Raw genomic sequence first — 23,004 nt, forward strand, 5'->3', positions numbered from 1 at the left:
ACATTATTATTATTATTATTATTATTATTATATTTTTAGGTGGTCCAAATGTCTATGTGAAGACAAAGACATGAAGAGGAAAGAATTAGAAGATCAGCTAGATAATGTAGTTCAGTATATAAATAAGAATCCAAATTATTTGGAAGATATAATAGAGTGTCGAGTAGAAGAAGCTAGTGAATGAATCACGTCAAATACAACGATGTTATTTAGTAGTATTAATTGATTCTTAGTTTTAAGTTCTACGGTCAGTATCTAAAGCTTCGTTTCTTTCAAGAGTTTCAGAATTTTTGATTTTTTTTTTTTTTTGAAACTTAAAAGGATGACTTTGTTGGATGCATAGCTGTATAATAACTGTTTCAGTGATGTGAGAAAATGTTGCTGAGTGTTCAGAATATTTGGAACACCTAAGATTTATATTTCTATCAGCGCTTAGACTTGTAGCAAATGTGTAAAGGGCATTATATACTGGTGTATTTTCATTATGTAGCACCAGTAGAAAGCTTTCGAAAGGAAGGTGGGTGTTACTTTATACATATAATAGAGTGACATCGTTAATTCCTATCAGGCTTTCTAAACTCTGCTTGTATTACACATAAAATATTGAAACAAAAATATGATATATCAAATCGCATCAAATGAATTTAGTGGTGATACAGTTAACCTTCCATTTAACAGACGTCGAGGTGATTTGGAGTTTGTTTTCGAGGTCCCGTTTAACAACGAGGCTATATGACGTGAACGTACTGATTAACGTGGAATCCGAACCACATGAGCTCCCGCCGGGAATTGAACCCGAGTCTCCCACGCCAAAGACTCGTACGCTAAACGCTAAGCCATGAATTATTAACAGTCTTCGAACCAATGAATTCCGTATTTAACAGACAAAATCAGATCCAGAAGTGCTGGCTCATTGTGAACATTTCAGGAAGTTTAGATTTTTGATTAATGAAAAAAAACTGATACGTTTCTGTTCTTTAATACGCAGTTGTTAGTTTTTTAATACTAATATGGTATGTACGTTAAATATTTTATATGTATATTATACAGCACAATTTCAAATGTAATATCCTATTTTGAATTTTGTTCATAACTCAATTCAAAATTTTATGGTCCCCCTTCACCCCAAGTAATCCGTTAAATGGGAGATTTACTGAATTTAGAACTTCCAAAATAGTTGTAGAAGTGGTTATCTAGGCTGGAAGTCGAAGTTTTAAAATTGGAAAGTGACAAATTTTGATCCAGATTTGAAATGTACACAACTTTTTTTCCGAACATTTTCCCTAAAGATACATTTTTTGTCATCAAATTGACATTCTTTTTCGTCATACACATAGGACGTCACTCGTTTTTCTTTCGAAAGTTGACGTGACTTTTGTCAAAATATCAAATATTGTTGTAATCAAATCCTGATTGCTCTATTAAAATAGTGAAATTTTCAACCTCCATAACACACCAAGAGTCTAATATTTTAAAGTGAATTGATTGATTCAAATTCGGAATGAATGCAAGAAAAGAGAAAACTTTTGTATATCATAAATTTTTCCCTAAGAATTCTCTACCCTTGAAATGTTTTCATAAGAATGATGGGAACAGCTTTACATAAAACATTACCCAGAGAGGATTGAAATATTGTGCGAATGGTGATTTAAACACGAATGGAAGTTAGATGTACAAGGTAAGATTTTGAGTTTTAAACTATGTATCCAAGAGCACAGTTTAATAGTTCTTGGAAAACATGTTCGAAACTAGTTTCTTTTTGGCTTACGTACTTTTCACACGGGAAGGAAAGATAATCATGTTCCGTTTAAAATGATTCGACTTCCTGTCTGGGTTGACTATGTCCGGTTTTGTTGTGATAATCGAAAATGTCATCATTTAACAGACCATCTAGGATTTAACTCAAATCAAGATGTTGCCTTTGTCTGGGGGAATTACAAATCCTTTCAAATGGTTTTCCTATTCGCTGATATCTTTTATCAATGATTTCTGTTAGCTGCTAAACTGCTGATATTAGGTGGGTTCTTACCTTCCTATGGAACATTTCTGAGAAAGAGATAGAGAGAGAGAAAAGTAAATGAAATCTTTACTTCTCAAACTGTATGAAACTTGGCCTTTTGAAAAAAAAAGTTACGAAGTTGATAGGATTTTCACTATTTGAAGGCAGATGTAGTACCGAGAAAAAATGATGAATTAAGCTCATAAAATGAGTGTAGAATATAAAATTGACTTGAAGTTGCCTTTTCAGGTTCCTTCAATGATGTTGGACAGGGCAGTCCACTTAAGGAACCTTTCAGGTCAACTTTATATATTCTACACTGGTTTTATAAATCTAAATTAATCATTTTCTCTTCAGGAGGTAGACAAATGAAGTAACGTTACCGAAAAAAATGCACATTTTTTTTCTTTCTTTCAACGAGCAGGAACAATATGTATATAATCAGCCATCAAATTGTGAAAAGCCTATAAACTTTGTAACACATTTCTCCAAGAGCCCAAGTGTTAACATAGCTAGAGAAGTGAGGATTTCATTCTCCCCCTTTTCTTTTCTCTCCTCTCTCAGAAGGGTTTTACAGGGAGGAAGGAACCCATCTTCATATATTTTAGCAGTTTAGCAGCTAATAAAAGTAATTGAGAAAGATATCAGAGAACATGGGAACCGTTTGAGAGGATTTTTAATAAATAAGTTTCCCCGGATCTTATTTATTTGATTTACTCAATATTTATCATCTAAATAATTAGGAGCAATCATTCAGAATTTAGTTAATAGTTAGTTGGTAGCGTCTTTTTCAGCAGTGAGGCTATATGAGACGTGGATCTACAACTTATTGTGGGATCTGAACCACTTGAGCTCTCACTGGAAATCGAACTGGGTCTCACGCGCCGAAGACGCGTACGTTATCCATACAGCCACGAGGAAGCTCTAATGATTCAGTTATCGTGGTGTTTAATATTTTAATAAAATTCACCTTCCCCAAATTTAGAAAGGGTGAACAGAGGGTTACCTGTATTAAATTCACTATTTCATTTTCAATGTCATTTTGAGAGCAAAGGAAGCAGTTTAGAAAGAAACAAAATGTTGGAAACAACTTTCGTCTTTTCTTGCAGAAAAAAAAAAGTAGATAGACCATTTCAAGTCAGTTTCAAGGTTCAAAATATTATCACTAAATTTCATAGAAATGATTTGGTATGTCATGTTTTGTTCCAAGATACTTACGTACAGTATGAGCCGGGTTAAGAACCTGGTACGAACTAACAGTCTTGCTATATATATAATATGAATCCAGTTTGGGAATATCCATTGCTAACGCAGATTATGGTGTTTAAATGTTACAATAAGAATTCAACGCGCAATAGCTAATAATCACAATAAAATAAAGTATTAGTGCGTCAGCTTCTCACAAACAAATAGCATGTAGTATTACAGGTAAATATTTTTCAGATAGAGAATCTATGTCTATCTTCAGGATAAGCAGCAGCTTCTTCCATCGAATAAATTTACGAAAGTCCCCAAAAATTGCTTAATGCAAAAGCCGAGAAATAATGTTCGCGGATAAATTAATTCAGTAGGTCTGAAAAACTACTTTGAAATGCTTTATACGTTTAATTAGAACCGATGCTTCTCTTTCTCTTTCTCTCTCTCTCTCTCTCTCTCTCTCTCTCTCTCTGTGTGTGTGTGTAAAGTGATGAAGACAAGGAATAATAAAGGCTAACATACCAATTTATGAGTTGCGATTTACATGTGAAATGCTAGATATTAGTTGATTTCATTTTCATAGGTGTTCGAATAATTATCTGAATTTTTAAGATAGTGAATTACAAGGTTTGATAGCTACGGAGCTTCTTAGGCCAGCTATACACTATGAGATAAATCCTAGGAAATATTTTAGGATTTATCGTAGGACAAATGTTACGACATATCTCGTAGAAAATCCTATCCTTTTGTGCCATACATGGTGAAGATTTTTCAGCAATGTTTTTCAGTGCCTTCTGTCTTGCATGTATGTTGTGATAGAGCGTTGACTTTGTATTATATAAAAATGTATGCTGCTCGTATGCACTAATAAGTGCGCAAATAATATCTTTGCTGACGGGGAGAAAACAAATTTGTTTTCACCTTCTCTCACTTGATGTCGCTTAAATCGGAATCTTACCAATTTTCTTTTCGATATAGAGCGTGCTCTAAACAAGAGAGATCGTTGAGAACATAGGAAATAACATGCGATCTGATGCCATACATGAGATTTTGACTCGAGGAAAAATCGTAAGATATTTCGTAGGATTTAGCTCATAGTGTAGAGTAGGCCTCATTGGTTCACAATTGACGAAAATTGTCTGTAAAGCTTAAGCTGAAATTTTAATATTAGTTGTGTTTTGTATTTAAACTTAATTGTCGGCGGCTAGTAAGTGTGCAGCGAAAAGTTTCTTTTTTCTTTACCAAATGAATATGATATTCTGACCGAGAAAATATGGAATTATATTTCTGACACGCAAATGGAGAACTAACAAAAATCATAGTGTCAGTGTTTAAAGTATTTGACAATATTTAACTTCTTTCTAGACTCTTGGTCATCTGGACAATACTCCTTAATGTTTTTGAAATGTAGATGTGATCTTTTTGTCTGGAAAGAGGTCAGTCAAAGTTAGTTTCATTTACTCTGAAGACACTCAGAGAATGTCAAATATTGACGTCGTAAGAAGTTGTCATATTTAAAGATCGTATAAGTTTTATCAGTCATTCCTTCTGATAATGTTTATAATTCAAATTACTGTTTTTCCCCCTCAACTGAAGATGAACATAAATTCACCGAAGTACATTGACTTGTAATATTGCATGTTGTTCGTCAAAACTTGACGAGGTATATCTTGATTATATTAACCGAATTAATTTCTTCCTTCTTTGGATAAAACATTACTTATTCGAAACAGAAATAAGATAGTAAATAAACAAAAATGATTTTGTGTATGAATTTTGTTTTTTGTCATTTTCGTAAGCTTTTGTTACTGACCTACCTTGATTCTAATTTATGGTAAGATCGACTGATCTTTACTATAGTATGTCAAGGTGTAAGTCCAATTTATATTTCTTGAATATAAAGTTATATATCGGCCTATAAGAGGTGGGGAAATAGTGGTTTTCCTTTTTAAAAAATTAATTATTAAATAGTGTTACTGGCATATCCGAGTGTGGAAAGTACAAAAAGGAAGAAGTATAAATTTGTGACATGTCTTAAAACAAGTTTTGCGTTGTTCGCCTAGGACTTCAGTATGTCAATTTATTCATTCATAAAAATTTCTGTGATACAGCGTAGAAGTCGTTTTACAATGAAAGGTGGGAAAAGTTGTAGGTACCGTCCCAGCACTCGAAAGGAGCAGTGAAAAAAAAAATCCTGAAAAAAAAAAAACTATCTGAATAGCCGCTTGCGAGCTTCGAAGCAAGAACCCTTCGGTAAGTAAGAAAAAAAAAAAAAAAAGACTTAACTATTTACCTTCATTCGCTCAAGTAATGGTTTGTTTTCATTTTCTTGTCTATCGCTCGTATTATACTCACAAAGGATCTTGTTTGTACTGTTCTATACAATCAAATACTTCATGTATGTATAAGGAACAACCGCTCAGTTCGTATATGTACACTTTTTCCATTATGCATAAAGTTTCTCACTTTTCCTGTAGTTTATTCGGTTATTTCCATTGTATGATTGAAGTAATAATTTATTTAAGTTAATATTGATGGTAGATATATGGAAAACTACGAGCAAGATAATATTGAATATTATTTATTGCAATAATTATTGTATATTAAGCTCTGAGAAGTGTGATGTTTTGGGAGTTAGGAGAAGAGCCACTTAAAGTGAAATGAAATGAAATACTTTAACGTTCCATGCTTATGCTAAGGGAGACTGTGTAGATAATGTTGATTGATTAATTGGTGGAATGAAGAAAGTAAGAGGAAACGGGAGAACTCCGAGACTCACACGGTCTTGGTGTTTGTCCACTACACACTTGACTCAATCTGGGGTCGAATCAGGGATCCTACGCATCAGAGGTGATCTATATATCACTGAACCGCCGAGGCTCCGTGAGTCACTTAAGATACGTTAGTGTATCGCAATATTATCGTGTGGCAATAGATCATAAGAAAGGTAATCCTAGTTACAGATAAATACAGAAATCAATGGAAGTTTGATTATATAGTAACGAATTTTGCAATATATTACTGGCAATACGTTACCATGTGTATGTTCTGAAATATAGTATATATACATGGAAGTACTGATACTTCAATACTAAGCAGGCTGTTAGCTATAGTGAATATACACGAGATTCCTATGTAAGGATACTCACATACATACTTATATTATTTTACTCTAAGAAGAAGCACATTAAACTGAAAAAAAAAAAGGTTTCTTTTTCCTCCAAGGAGAAGCATAGGGCGTTCATACATGTGTGTAATCCTGGTATGATTTGTAGCTAGGGCTTTCAACTCTGTCAATATTTACCGAGCCCAAACGTTCTCGAATGTGCCCCTGCTCCTTTTCTGGGTATTTTTTAGTCTTTATCTTTTACGTTTTCGTTTGAGATACTGATTTCTGCCAGTTCTGATCTTCGTAATATATGTCCTACAATTATACTCACATACATGGAGAGCAATAAATGTATAAGAAGATTGTTGTAGAGTAAACTTTTTTTTTTTTTTTTGTTGCTTCATTAACTTGTTAATAAGCATGATTGATGGCAAGTCAGTTGTAATGAAGCATAATTTTATTGAACTGTGAAATATGTTGAGGAAACGATTAAAGAAAAAGTAAAATGCGAATTCGTGAAATAAAATACTCGATAAGTCGACATGTTAACTGCTCTTGCATAAATCGATAATCAGCAATTTATTTATAAACTTGAAATGAATTGTTTCCGGAATAAGTTCTAATCAAAATCTCTACATACATATCGTTTCTAATTAACGTAGTAGTGCAGTTCAGAGTTATACCTTATCGCTCGAATTTCCTCAACCCAGTGCTGTGATACTCTGACGATATTGGCTTTACTTCCACTGTTACCGGTTTGCAGTTAATGGTTATACCTCTTTGCCGTAATATTACAAATACGTATATTTAATTAGTAATAACGTTGAAAACATTTATTTTAAAATTTACAATCAGCTTAAAGAGACAAAATACTGTGAATTTATAATTATATTTGTTCTGGACATTTCATTATTCAGTTTGTTGCCACTCTGTATTTTCAAGATTTTATTGGTTGTTTTTTCATGAATAAAAATATTCTTGTTTTTCACAAATAATTGGCAGCAGAGGCAGTAACTCGGTATTCGAGAGTTTTTTTTTTTTTGTTTATCTTTCTCCCTTCTAGCTGCAATGAATTCTGAAATAACAAACATTAAGTTATTAGAAGGATAGTAATTGTTGTACCTACTTACTCAGGTTTTTTTTTTTTTTTTTTTTAAATATATTGTTAAGATCATATAATTGAGAGTTACGTACCTCGTCTCTCAAATTTCCTCAACCCAGTGCTATTCTTGATCTCGGCATTACTTATATTGTTGCATTTTCACTGCTAGATTTCCAGCTAATGATTATACCTCTTATTTGCCGATATATAATAAATATATTTAAGGATTAATAATAACATCGAACATTTGTTTTCAATTAATATCAGTTTGTGTAAAAAAATGTGTACATGTATTTTCTTTCCTTTGTATTTGTTTACGAATATATTTATCATTTGAGAAGTTGTAAATCTATGTTTACAATGTTCAATACATTGTTTTCACGTTGTTTTGTATCCATAAATAACAGTACAAGAATCTCAGAGAATAAGACATTTTACAGATCATATGCACAATAGTTTGGACTTAATATATTCATTTTGTGTTCATATTTACGGATTGACTATAGTTAACATTAGTCAACATATTTTTTTAAGTGTAAATAAATAGCTTTTTTTTGTTACTACTGTACAAATATCAAAATTTGGAGGTGACTAGAATTATGGAAACATTCCAGTTATTAGAACACAAAATGAAATGTAGTATTTTGTAAAAGCTTTAGGAAGTTATCTTTTAGATTAGTTCAAATATAAATGAATGTTGTAGTCATGCTCTCTAGGGTTGCCTACTTGAAATTTTATAGGAAAAGTGCGGTAAATTTCAGTTAGATCTAAGATTGTTTTATTTTCGTCAATTTACAGGTTGGTTAGTTACAGAGATTTGGAATCATAGTCTTCTAAAAATTAACTAAAATACTTATGCACGAATTCTAGTTGTTCTTTTTTTTTAAGTTTTGTAACGAATAAGTTCTTGTTTTTTAAATCATTTTTTAAAGAAAGGATGACTTACAAAATTAGTGGAATTACAAGTGATAAATATAAATATTTATGGGCTGTTTTTACTTACAGAATGTATATAAAACAGTGCAGCAATCTTAATTTTTGCAACTGCAGTACATTATGGCCAATGTTCAAAGATTGATGCAGTATAATTCTTCATTCCTATAGAAATGAACAGAATGGTAAAATAGATAGATCGAATTATGAATAGGATGGTAAATCACATTCTGATATTATTTCTGCACTTGAGTCAATGTTGATGCTGACAGTAAAACTTGCTTCAACAATATTGTAAACATTTTAAAATTATACCATGTGGCGTATGAAACACATCGAGATATAAGATACACCCCACTTTCTGTATTGAGTTTTAAAGGAAAAGTACTTTCAGTGCGTATTATTAGACTGAAGTGAATGAAATGTCCACCTCAAGTGCGCCATTTCCAAAGGCAATAAAGTGATAACCATACTACTTGGTTAAACAAAATAATCGCTGTTTGCGGCCACACAATTTTGCCTTCGATTTTGGCTATATGACCTGCCCACCTAAGTTTCATAGATTTAATGACCCTAACAATGTTTGGTGAACGATATAAATTAAGTAGTTAAATTCTGTAGTTCCTCTTTATGAAGTTTCCATAATTCCCAATTCCCGTTCCTCTTGGTTTCGAATATTCGTCTCAGGATCTTGTCCTCAAATACTTTCAGTCTATGTTCTTCTCTCAGAGTAAGTGACCATGTTTCACAACCGTAAGGAACAACAGCTACAAAAATTAAAAACAGAACACAAAGGTTATGTTGATGTATTTAATAATGTGTATTTTGCATGCTGTAACTTACAAAATACTGATGATTAAGCTGAGAGAACAGCAAAATGGCATTACGAATTTTTACTTTTCTTAATGTGTCCATATTTGTGGAATGACTATGATAAACTTTTCCGGAGACCATCTCAAATGGTTGAGGTATATATTACCCGCGAATATTTAATAATATATCCAGCAGCTTTTAGGATGTAGGGCAATAGTAGGCTCGCCACACTAAGTTTTCTCGATTTCATAGCTTAAATCTTAGAAGTTTTTGGAAATATTTCTCCAAAAAATCCCATCAGTAAAATACGCTTTCTGGGTCTCTTGGAAAGACATAGATTGTCATATCGCGTATAGGATTAATAATCAAAGCATTTATTAATAAAACTAACTAATTGGCTAACTCTATGGCCTATGGAATTCTGAGGTTCAATACCGCATTCACGAAAGCTCTCCATTGACTTCTATCCTTAGCCAACTGGATCCAGTTTCTATTTTGTATTCTTATTTTTAAGAGAAATATCTTAATATTGTCCTCCCATCTGCGCCTGGGTCTTCCTAATGGCCGTTTTCCGATTGGATTTCCAGTTAAAACTTCGAAAGCTTTCCTACTTTCTGCATGACCTGCCCACCTGTGTCTCCTAGATTTGATGACCCTAGCAATGGTAAACGATATAAATTATGTCATTCCTTGTTATGAGATTTCTGCCATTCCCCATTTCCGTTCCTCTTGGGTCCGAATATTCGTCTCAGGATCTCGTTCTCAAATACATTCACTCTACGTTCTTCCCTCAGAGTAAGCGACCATGTTTCGCAACCATACAGAACAACAGGCATGATTATCGTTTTATATATTTTAAGTTTCAAATTCTTCGACAGAATTCTCGGTAACAAAAGGTTTTGAACTGAATAATAACACAAATTCCCTGCTTTTAGTCGACATTTAATTTCTTTGTGCATATGGTTTTGGTCTGTTAATATTGATCCTAGATATTTGAAAGTCTCCAATTTATGGAAAGCATTATTTGATATTTTAATGCATCCATAATTTGCAGCAGTATTATTTATTAACAAAATATGAACAAAATTCGTTACAAATATAGTCGAAGAAAGGGAACAAACAAAATGCACTTCAGCTATCATAGATAATAGGGAAATGCATATTGATCACGCGTTCTTTAAAAAAAAAAAAAAAATCCTACTCGTAAACTATTTCTTCTGGATTTTTGAAAGAGAAGTGACTTAGTGCCGTATTGCCTGATTGTTAATGAAGTGTTCATAGAATAAAAAGCAAATCGACGGATCAAAAAATATCCTACTGGTAAAGTTGCCGTTTAGGATTTCTTTTAGTGAATTTATTTGTGCTATATTGTAGGATTGTTAATCAGTAAACAATATTTCATGCCAATTGGAAGGCTTATTAATGAAATATTTTTATTTATGATATGTAAATTAAATTGCTGGTGCCATTTTGGAGAATTTTAGAACAAACTTTACCCTTTCCATAATTCTGTGAGAAAATAAATTACTGCATATTGCAGTTGTTAACATTTATTTATGAAATAAAAGCAGAATTGCTAGTGACGTCTTTAAGAATATCAAAGAACTCGTCTTTTGAGAAACGAATCCGAGATAAAAACCTCTATTAGTAAATGACTCCTTCAGCATTTTTCCGTGAGGAACGAATGGTGTCATATTCTAAGAGCATTAGTAATGTATTTACTTGTGAAGGTTAAACAAAATTGTTAGAACCATTTCCAAAAACACTACAGTTTTTGCTTTTGGCCCTTAAGTAATCCATCTTTATTTTTGGATGTTTGGGGAAACCCCTCTGGGGAATCTTATATTTAAAATTCAGTGTCAGTACGTCAAACACTGGCTTGTGGGCTTCAGCACAAACAAATGAGCGAATGGACGAACATACATCTTTTCGATATGAGTGGTCATGAAACATGTGATTCCGTTGAAATCCGGAATTCGACTTTTATTTATTTATTTTTTACAAACATAAAACTCTTTTTACTTTTATACTGACCTATTGTCGCGACATACCGTACGATTAATTTCAGTGCTTCGGTTACATTCTTGGTCAAGAGGTATCGGAGATAAAATCAGCATTTCTCCTATTTTGTTCTGCTAAACAATTGTTTGTAACATATGTAGGTGAACTATACCTAAATCATGTCTATCTTATATCTAGTGGAATTCGTAGCGGAGCCTCAGCTTAACATTAATTTGTAAGTACCCACTTTCATTAGGAACGATGGTATGAAGGATATAAAATATTACTCAGTAGGCAATCCTTGGGTTGATTCAAAGCGAAATATTAGTGCTATTACTGTAGTATTTTTAGACAGTATATATATATATATATATATATATATATATATATATATATATATAGTTTTTGTTGAAAGACATGTTGGTAGGTTGTGCTGTTTGCTTTAAAAAAAATGTGATGTAGACGTGTGATTTTTTCTTTTGAATAATCATTACGGTAGTCAGTGTCAATCAAATATTGAAAGAATATTGTGTATTCGTGCAATATGTACTTGCTCCATTATATTTTTTATTTGTATTAAATACGAATTTTTGTTTTATTGTAAATATAAGTGTGATTGTGGTTATGGGCATTATTGTATATTTGCGTGTATGTATATATATGTTGAATACTGGTTGTGATATGTTTATTTCAAATAGTGGGTTATGTTATTTTGATAGGTTATATGTTTGCGCTCTCTGAGAATGTTATTTTCTGATAAGACAGCTTTGAAGAAGTACAGTCGTGCTTAAAAAAGGAATCGTGGCTGCCTTCTTTTTTAAAGTACGGTCGTAATTGCATCCTAAATAGAATAATCTAGGATTTCTAAGAAAGATTTTGTAGATTAAAAAAAAAAAATGTACGCAGTCCCACTTATGAGTGAGAATACAGTTTTTTTTTTTTCAGAGAGAAGTTGGGGTAGCATTTTTCTTCGTTTATATACTTCGTTTATATGTACTTGTTGTTGTAATGATCAGTACGCACAACGCACAGTAGAAGTGTTAATTAGTTCTGGCTAAGCGTGAATTAGCGTTAGTTTGCTAGTGCAATTGAATCAACCCGGAAAATTTGATAAGTTATATTAATGTTTGGAGCGATGCTTAAATAAAGTCAAAATATATTGAAAGTGTCTTTAGTGGTGCCATTAATATTAAATTGCCTTGTATGTGATACGAGTAGGTAAATATTTGCATTTATCTTGGATTGTTGAATATACTATAATGTTCTTGGTGTTTCACAGTAAAACCTGTCAAGTTGGTTATTTATTTGGCGACGCTTAAATTGGCTACATATCTGTAGTACCATATAGTTAGGTGCTATTATTATTCTGTAAATTGGCCGTTTGTAAAAGATGGACTTTTTTTTTTTTGAGTCAAGAGTGTCCACCTTCGACAGGCATAACTGTAATTGAATGTTGGTTGTTTGAACCGCGTTTGAATATTTTTATGCAGCTTATTGTTCCTCTGAAAGATGTTTCTTAAATATAATGCTACAATAAATCTGTTATTAATATACAGTGGTTGTAATTTGTGTGGTAACTTTGCAAGAACATATTTTTTTCTCACAATGAATGGCAGTTTTGTTGTCTTAATCATCTTATTTTGTTTATTTAGAATTGACAATACTTGAAGACTGTATATATCCATGAGGCCTATAATTTCATTATTTTTTAAAAGAAGGAATAAGTTTGAACTTAAAATCTTAGTTGAAAGTAGGGTAAAAACAATAATAGCATAGCCAAATTCAAATAGTTGTTCTGAACAAATAAGGGTTACGTGGTTGGAGATTGAACGAAAAAAGCGTTTCTGTGGTTAATTTAGTTACAATAGAATTACATGGGTAAGTTACATTTGTTTAAACATGATGATTGATATGTCTTCCTAAGGCTGTTTTGAAAGTAACCTCCGATTAGTTAAAAAAAAATTTAAAAAATAAATAAATAAATAATAAAATAAATAAGAAAAAAATATTACATACATCTGAAAACAACTACTTTGCTCTATTTTTCAACATAGTTTCCATAAACATTCAAGCATTTATCATATCTCTGATCTCTGCACTAGTGTTTGCTCCCACCAAGTGAACTTTGTGGTGGACAAATACCGTGTGCGTGGGTTTTCTCGGGGTTCTTCCGTTTCCTCCCACTTTCTTCACTCCACCATTTCATTCATCTCTCATCCTCACTGTCTCCTTTAGCCTAACCAGCATAATCGTGGGACGTACAACTCAAAAATTTCATTTTTTTCTGCACTAGTGTAGAAATTCCATCAGCATAAAAATCTTCCACCTGTGCCTTGAGCCAGCCTGGACCTAACCTTTCAGCTCCTCACCCAGCGCGGACAGTACTTCCTGTAGCCTAACCTCTCGGTACGTCAGTCCTGGAAATTTGTGGAAATCCATTGGAAAGCTCCGAGGTTGTGAAACGTAGATTTTCACCAACTTTTTCATCAATTTTCTACCACTCCTCTCTTTGTCATGAATATTTGTTCGTGGCGGCACAAAATTCCCGATGAATAGCTGCTGCTGGATGAATATTGTTTTGCCGTAAGAAAACGTATAACAGCGCGCACCTCGCACTTTGCGGGGTTTTCTATTGCAGCAGCACATTTTGAGACGCTACAAAAATGGAACTAGTGATCAGACAATCTTCACTCTACCGTGGACGTCTGTGCAAAGATGGTAGCGCTGCCCCTGCTACTCCACGCACAGCGACCAATCGGAGGTTACTCTCCGAATGCACCTCGTACAAAATCAATTATTTTATTTTAAATAGCTGTATCTTCTACTGCTGTATCATTTGGTTTCATGTACTAACTCGAAATTACAAATTCACAGTGTTGACACATTTTGTACAGTGTTAACAAACTCCTATTCGCTATGCACTGTATGTTATTTTTCAGTGATTAATTTTCCTTTAGCTTCGATTCGTTTCATTGTATTTTAATTCGTTTTTCTCTTACTTTAGTTGGTATTCACTGTGAACCAAAGATTAAAAATTAATATAAAAAAAGTACACTGATTGTGATGTGGTTTTAAAATAATTTGGTAATGTATGAAAATAAAGTTTAAACATTAGCAAAATTCAGATAAATCGATTAGTTATTAATTTGCAGACATACTTTAAAAAGGTAAAAATATGACGTCGCCTTTTCAGCATGGGGTCTATATAAAATACGGACTTTCCGTGTAAGTTGGGAACCAAAGTACATGTTTTCCACCAAAATGTAAACTGAAATGCCTCACACCGAAGACGAGAATGGTACTGAGCTATAGAGAAAAATTAATTTCCAAATGTGTGATATAAATATTTAGAATAACATAAGTTTATATATATGTTATTACAACGAAATAGCAGGATTACAAGTATTTTTTCTCAAGTTATGATCGTGTAGTGAGTAGATGTAAAAAACAGAAACACTGAGCTATCTGTTTATGCAATTAATAATTTAATGCAATATAAAAACGACTGGTTTGTAATTACAAATATAATTTGTACCGTAACTATACTACTCATAACTTAAAAGCGTTTCTTGGGAATTAATCAAAGTGAAATTTGCACAAACAAAGGTACTCTTATGTTGAGCAGCTAACTGTGAGCAGCTATACCTTTGTACCTATATTTGTATTTATGGTACCTGTACCGTTTTTCTAGACTTGGCTTGTTATTGTAAAGATTTTGTTTAGACATCTTAAAATCAAATTGTAATTATCTTTTAAACGATGTAGAATTGGACTTGCGTGCGGTGCAGAAACGATCTAAATCTATTTTTTTATGAATTTGTCTATGGACATTTTCCGATTCTCCAGGTGTACATGCATCTTTCTGTATAGAGGGCTGTAGTCGAAAGTTAAACAACATTGTACATAAAGCGTTGAATTATAGGCTGAGTGCAGAAAGATGGCCATTGAAGAGGTTTAAATACGAAGGAAGTAAAAAATTATCTGCACTTTTGACATAACTCTTCTTACATTGTTCATACTGATTCTTTCTTCGTTTATTTTATTGTTATGCTGTTGTGGTTATACTCATGGGCGCCCACAAAGGAGGGCAAGAAGGGGCAATTGCCCCTCCCTGAATTTTCGAAAAAGGTTAACATTTTTAGGCTCTTCTGGTGGCAATAGTATACTTTTAAAATCAACATTCACTAAATGATTAGAGTAACAAAATTTAGTCAAACACATCTCCAAGATTTTAATCTACTTCTCTCGCCCTGTGATGTTTCATATTTTTTCAGTAGTAATTATATTCAGCCTGATGCTGCATGCAATGCTAAGTATTTTGAATGATGGTATCCGTCAGTTGAGTTGAAAAGATAATTTCGCTTTTTGTTGTTTCTTTTGCTGACGTGGTGCTGATAGCAATGAAGTTTTATTTTGTTGGGTTTAATTCTAGCAATTGTGTGTGTGTGTGTGTGTGTGTGTGTGTTTGTGTATGGGTGTGTGTCTTGCTCCCCCTTGGAAAATATACTGCGGGCGCCCATGGTCATGCTATGTAAGTTTTATCTTAATCCATCCATTTGTCTTCCTTTTGTAGCAGATAGTTCATGGCCGCTTAATTAGAAGTTCGCACCAAAAAAGAACAGCGAGGAGTGATCAGGTTTTTGTGGTCGGAAGGTGTATCAGAGACCATGACTAATTTCCAGACGATGTGCCACTTCACCAATAGTCACTCGTCTGTCCAACAAAACCATGCCACGTGTACATTCAATCTTGTCATCATTTGTGGCCGTAGATGGTTGTCCGGCTTCTTCCTCGTGCGTAACACTTGTGCGATTCTTTTTGCATTTTTTCAAGCTATTCATAGACACTGCGTTGCGGCAAGACACTGTTTCCGTATTGTGCCGAAAGTCTTTGATGGATTGCGGCCTCTGATACACTTTCCGACTACAAAAACCGGATCACTGCTCGTTGTTCCTCTTTGCTGCAAACTTCTAATGGTGCGGCCATGATCTATCTACAACGAAAGGAAGACAAATGGAGGCATTAGGTTCAGACTTTCATAACATAACCACAACAGCATAACAATAAAATAAACGAGGACAGATGTTGATACCGTCATGTACGTTGTGGTTCGGGACAACTTTTAATCTCTTATTTCGCCTCTTTTCCTTTTCTTTTCCCAGCTATTCCACAACGGATACGGTCCATACCCATGCCAGCATCTTTGCCCTGCTGAGGCTGGGAGCGCAGTTGACTCGGATGCAGGCAACGTAAAAAAGATTATACTGAACTGCATGTGATTAAATCATGCATTAGATTTACAACAATGATAAAACTAAGATTTAAATAATGAATGTATAATGTCACTCGATAAACACAGATATTACATGCACATTGATCAAGAAAATAAATGAATTGACAATCTTTTACTTAATATCGACGAAGTAGGTGGCTTGGCATATGAACTAAACAACTCACGTCATTCTTCGGCTAGCCAATAAAGCTGTTCCATCGATGTCCTGGGTCGAACCTTGAACGCAGCTTCCTTGAATGATGCTCCAAGTTGGCGTTACAAATATAATCTCTAGTCCAGCCCTGGCCACGGCGAGCAGATAGTGGAAACTCTCCTCGTGAACGCTCACGAGCATTCTACGAGCAAATACCGTTGTTCGTGCTTCGTGAATCTTCGGGTTTTGTCCTTAGAGGAGCGGAAGTGTTGTCAACCTTGGCGGTAATCACTAGCTTACCAAATAAAAAAAAAAAAAAAGTATGTATAGTAACTGATTGCCATTTAGTGTATAGTGTTTTTTACAATGTGGTAACCGTTAACTATAGACAACACAAACTGGTAACAGCAATCAAATGATAAACTATGTACGTTCCTTTTCTTCTTTTTTCTTTCCTTTTGTTAAAGAAGGATGTGGTGGAACCAAACCATCGCTTACATTTATAAAAATTTGCCAGTTTGCCCAATGGAAAACCAGTTTTCAATATATATATATATATATATATATATATATATATATATATATATATATATATATATATATATATATATATATATATATATATATATATATATATATAATCAAGTTCTTAATCCGAGTGTTACGCGCCTTTGGCGTGGGAGACCCGGGTTCGATTCCCGGCGGGAGCTCATGTGGTTCGGATTCCACGTTAATCAGTAGGTCCACGTCTCATATAGCCTCGCTGCTGAAAGGGACGCTAAACTAAAATCAACTCAATTAATCCGAGTGTGGGTATGTTGTTTCGCTTTTTAGGAAAACAGATAATCTGTTGATACGAAAAAATAAAATACTGTAGCACTTGTTTGTAATTATCTAAGTATTATCTCCAGAAAATTAGCTTATGCATGTATGTGTGTACGAATAGGCTTAGCAAGGGGTTGGTTGTGGAGATTAGAAGCCACTATCAATAGGAAGAATAGTATTTCTTACTCCACTTTTAAAGTGGGGCCGCGGTGGCTCAGTGGTAGAACGTTCACATCTGGTGCTTGGGGTCCCGGGTTCGATCCCAGCCCCCGTCAAGTGAACTTTGCGGTGGACAAACACCGTGTGCGTGGGTTTTCTCGGGGTTCTCCCATTTCCTCCCACTTTCTTCATTCTATCATTTCATTCACCGTCACCGTCTCCTTTAGCCTAACCGGTATAACCGTGGGACGTAAAACCCAAAGATTTCATTTAATTTTTTCCACTTTTAATGTTACTTTGATCGCAAAGAATCAAACAAAATATTAAGAGAGCCAAAGAGATTTTCCATTTTTAAGAGTGACCATTAGTGGGTACCATAATTTTTTTTTTTTTTTTTTTTAACAAAAAGTGTCTTTTTAATAAGGAAAAATATATTGTCCCTGGCTGGTTGCTTGCCGGTAGCTTGTTAAAAGTGAAAAAGAATGTTAAATCATATCAACGACTGAAGCTACACGCTTGTCTTTCTTCGATAGTTACTGACTGGTTTTGAAAGTCACGATGTTGTAGGCCTACTGTAACAGCGTAAACTTGGAAGGGAACGTTCCAACTGAATGATACGAACAATTATTCCCAATGTCTTGAACATGAAACGTGGATTGCACGGATAACGCTTAAAGTGGGCTGGACTGCACTGGAATTTCCTTCCGGCAAATTAGTGTTTGGTCGGAACTCAGTTCTTCTGTGTAATTGTCTCTTAACAACATTTGAACATTTCTTTTAGATAATAATATCTAACTAACTCTATGGCCTATGGAACCCGAAGGTTCAATGCGGCGTTTACAACATATTTCCACTAACTTCTGTCCTTAGCCAACTGGATCCAGTTTCTACTCTGTACTCTTATTTCTGCAAGATCCATCTTAATATTGTCTTCCCATCTACGTCTAGGTCTTCCTAGTGGTCTTCTTCCAATTGGGTTTTCAGTTAAAATTATGAAAGCGTTTCTAATTTCTTCCATTCTGGCTACACGGAATGGCCACCTGAGCCTTCTACACTTAATGACCCTAACAATGTTAAGTGAGCGGTATAAACTATGCAATTCCTCGTTATGAATTTCCTCCAATCCCCATTTACATCCGTCTTTGGTCCGAATAATAATAATAATAATAGTAGTAGTAGTAGTAGTAGTAGTAGTAGTAGTAGTACTACTACTACTACTACTACTACTACTACTCATTATTATTATTATTATTATTATTATTATTATTATTATTATTATTATTATTATTATTATTATTATTATTATTTTCAACCTCCCGTCGTTCTGCTATCAATCTAGCAACGAAAGGCGTTCACAACTTAGCAAACGTGAAGCGAGTGACAAGTTACAGACCGAGTGCTGATGTAATACAATGTCACGAATTGTGTAAGCAAGCTAAAAGAGGCCTGAAACAATTCGTTTTCGATTTTTGCAGTCGTTTTTACGTCTGTAAGCTGACATGTTTAATATTAGTTTCTTTCTTTCTTTCTTTCTTTTTCATTTGTTAGTTACTTCAACGCTAACTGTAACCTCTATCATGCGTCTTCCTGAATCAAAAAACGTACCAATTTTATTTCCTGCAGTGTTTTCGCGTCACTGCTTTCGAAATGGAGAGGGGGAGAGCACACCTGCACATTTCACGCTTGCGTCTGCTCAATGCTTCAACATCGTGCGAATTTGTGACCAGGCTTGGCCGTAGGTTTTTTACCATCATGTGTGGTTGGCAACACTTATCAGATGCAGTGGAAGGGGCGGAGCTACCAACACCTATGCTCACCTGTTCTTATCTCCGCTCGTTGTCGCTCACGCTTCGGCTCCGGGAGCCAATTCATGGGCAGGCCTGCTCTAGTCCATGGTCCCAGACGAAATCGTGCTCCAGGGTTTCGCTTATTATGATCTTTATCGTAATGAACGATGAACTCAACTTATTCTTCACATTGAAAACATTTCGCAGATGAAACTGTTACACACTTGCATCCAAAAACACTTTGCGAATAAACTATTTGTCACATACTCAGCTAATTAAGTGCTTGTGTCCGTCCCATGGAGGGATAACTCATACACTTGGCAACAAGATGTGCGCAATATATAACTTCAGGCAGCATGGACGCTGCTTTCGAGTAGGTGCTGGCTGCCCCGCCTAGCACGTGGCAACAAGGGGTGTCGAAACACTGAGGCTCTTCCTAGTTAGCTTTTCGTGTGAGTCCTTTGGGGCTGGAGTCCCCCGGTTATGACGTATAGTGCTGAATTCAAGCTCTTTGGCTGAAGAGATGCGGATGCTTCGAATTAACCAACCAGAAATAGACGATGACAACATGTAGGTATTATTGTAACTGTTTCGTTTTTCCGGACTCGAGAAAGCGTTCACAAAGGGAGTCGTTGTTCCCACATTGTACGTCCATATATAGTCATGAAATCGGACTGAGGCTCACCAACACAAACGAAAGGACATACCAAAGCGATGAGGGAAGGGTTTCTAGAATGTCAGAGAATATACAAGGCTTGGCTAGTAAAGTTCGAAATTAAGTCTATTTTTCTCAATGTCCTTCTCAAATCCAAAAAATGAGCTTTGGGTCGGTGATAAAGTCAGTATGAACAGTGTAAGAAGAGTTATGTCAAAATTGCAGATAATTTTTGACTTATCCTCGTAGTTTTTCTTTAAAATCTCAAAACCTATAGGAAATGGATTCAGGTTTTTTCTGCATTTATCGATTCATTTGTAAGGTGACTGAACATTCACTATCAAAAAATCGCTTGTAGCGAGGGAGAAAGAGATAACGGAAATGGTCCCTTTAATTGAACATACATTACCAACAGATATTACTTATGTGGGGGCATGGTGTTGGTATTAATGTTTATGCCATATATCTGTTTCAATGATAAATCTAACGTAATAAATGATAAACAACAATGATGTTAAATGTAAGTTCAGAGCGAAAATTCGTGTACTTTTGGTGCTGTTTGGTGTGACTGAGTGTAATTATCTAATGAATGTAGTGAATATTATGAAACTTAATTGTACGTTATACTTGTCTGTTGAGGTGACATAAATAAATAAAAGATAAAATTTGTTCTGTAAGCATAAGTGAAGTCTTTTTGGTGAGAACTTTGTAAATTGAGCTTTTCATTAAAATAAGCGCTTAATATTGATTGTTTTAAAAGTTGTTTGTAAAGGTTGAAACAAACGTGTGTTACTCACTAGCAGATACTATATTTTATTATTGCTATTGTATTTTGCTCCAATCAAAATCTTTTATAGATAGCTAAATAGTTTATGTCGTTATTGTAATAAACAATTTAAATCACCTTGGAACTATAATACTCTATTATTGTCAACTTCCAATAATTATACTGCATCTATTTTGTATTTTGGGAGAAATTAATTTTATTATGGTTTTATATCGATGCTAAATGAGATTTTCATTTTCATTATGCAATAAGTAATAATTGAATGAAGTTTGTGCTTGCCAATTAACGTAAATGATATTCTGAAAGTGTATGCCTTTCCTTCACTTTGAAATAGTACTGAAAATCAGAGAGATTTGGTCGAGAACATATCCGTACATAGTACTAGATAATTAATATTTCTTTGCTTTTTTGCACTATCTAACTTTTATACAGGGGACGGCAGCATTCTAGTATATTTTAGAACTTATTCCGCAAAGCGAACATTTACACTAATTTAGAATTTACTGGATCATGCTAGTGTTGCAACGTAGAAATCCGTGACTATATTTTGAAACTGAATGATTCCCGTCTTCAAACCTAGATGTATACGCAAGCTCAGATCAACAATTATTTTTCTTTTATTTTGAAGCAAAAACCACTATGAATCAGTAACAGAACAATAAAATAAAATAAAATATATAGACTTGAAAAAAATATAAGGAAGTTTAGTCAAAAGAAAAATATGAAAATAATTAATAAACGTGTGGTTATGTTAGGATGAAATTACATACATTTTTTATAGTTCATCGGTGTACGTAAGTTCAAAATATTAGCAAAAAAACACACAAGAAAACCGTGATTATACAAACACACCGGAAATTAAAACACTATAAATTATTATTGACGTAATTATACATGAAAAATAAAAGCGGAAATTGGTTAAGGTATGAAATTGTACTGTCGCTGTTTGTAAACCCTTCGAAAAATAACCACGGAGTCTCCAACTTTGGAATACTGTGCTGTGCTTCATACGGTTTTAGGATTTAGATTTCTTACCTTTCGGCATCTATGACCAAAATAGCCTGTGATGTATGAGGGATAACGTCCGTCGGCGATATCACTATCCAGGGTATGGGAAGGAAGAAATTGGGGAAGGAAGGAAGCGGCCTGGGATTTAGAAGTTAAATATCGTCCCGGCATTTCCCTGGTGTGAATGAGGAAAACCTCATTCAGGATGACTAGCCTAAAAAAGCTTTTTATACTTTTTCGACCAAGTGCCTTCACCGGGAATCGAACCCGGGACCGCTCGCATCGAAGGCGAGAGCATTAGCGTGGGGCCACTATGCTTCATACGATCTAGATCAAATAAAGTGCCATGCAAAATGCCTCCTACCGCACCACGTATTCTTCCACAAGTCATTAAAAGCACTTCATTATGTTTTGAGCATAGATAAAAGATAGTTGATGGCTGCTTTGTTGTAGTTATTAGTTCTGGGATCGTGGAAGCATCTTTTAAGTCGACTTGATTGATTGATTGAAAGAGTGTGATTGGGCGCGTCGACAGGAAGGTCTTTTGAATCCTGTGACACATTAAAAGAAGCAAGTTAAAAAGCATAAAAGCACAATAACCCAGGAAAATGATAAATTCAAAGCACAGTCTTGAGTCGAGTTCATGTCTCCGGCAACCGCACAGGAAAATCGCAGATACTGAATATATATATATATATATATATATATATATATATACACTAGGAAAGATTTGTAAAATCGTTACTCTTGAAAAGGTCTCCATAGCGAAGGTAAACTGTTACGCAGCTTAGCATATATATATCACAAACTGGAATCCATTTTCAGTAAAACAACAACGTCATTCGATTTAATTTACAAATGTTGTGCTACGCAAGTCAGAATACGCTATGAACGCTGCCTTACTCTGTATAGCTGAGTTCGAGCTAATATGATGAAAGTATGAAAAACTGAACAACATATTAAAAAGAAAATGTCAAAACTATTTCAGAAATACATTTCTATTAATGATGTTGGTTTTGCTTAGTGCTTTGTGATTGGCTTCTTGAAGGTTTAGTAGAGGTGACTTACAACATGGCATGCGTTTGTGGATATGGTTGACAATATAAAAGACAATCTATAGCCAATAGTACAGATTTTCACCGAATTATTGTTCAAATGCCATTAATATGAACATGTATATATGTGTGTAAAATATGTATATTT

The 23,004-nt window shown here is 34.2% G+C and overlaps 1 protein-coding gene across 1 annotated transcript in view; it reads left to right on the forward strand.

Annotated features, from left to right (window-relative positions):
- LOC145685966 (uncharacterized) overlaps positions 1–12,561 on the forward strand; it is an 81,597-nt gene extending 69,036 nt beyond the window's left edge. Inside the window, exon 14 of the mRNA XM_081758759.1 lies at positions 40–12,561. Within this exon, the coding sequence (XP_081614885.1) occupies positions 40–184 (145 nt within the window). The 3' untranslated portion in view covers positions 185–12,561. The remainder of the gene's footprint in view (positions 1–39) is intronic.
- The last annotated feature ends 10,443 nt before the right edge of the window (positions 12,562–23,004 follow it).

This window comes from Thermobia domestica, chromosome 5, assembly GCF_964235325.1.
Source record: "Thermobia domestica chromosome 5, izTheDome1.hap1.1, whole genome shotgun sequence".
NCBI lineage: Eukaryota > Metazoa > Arthropoda > Insecta > Zygentoma > Lepismatidae > Thermobia > Thermobia domestica.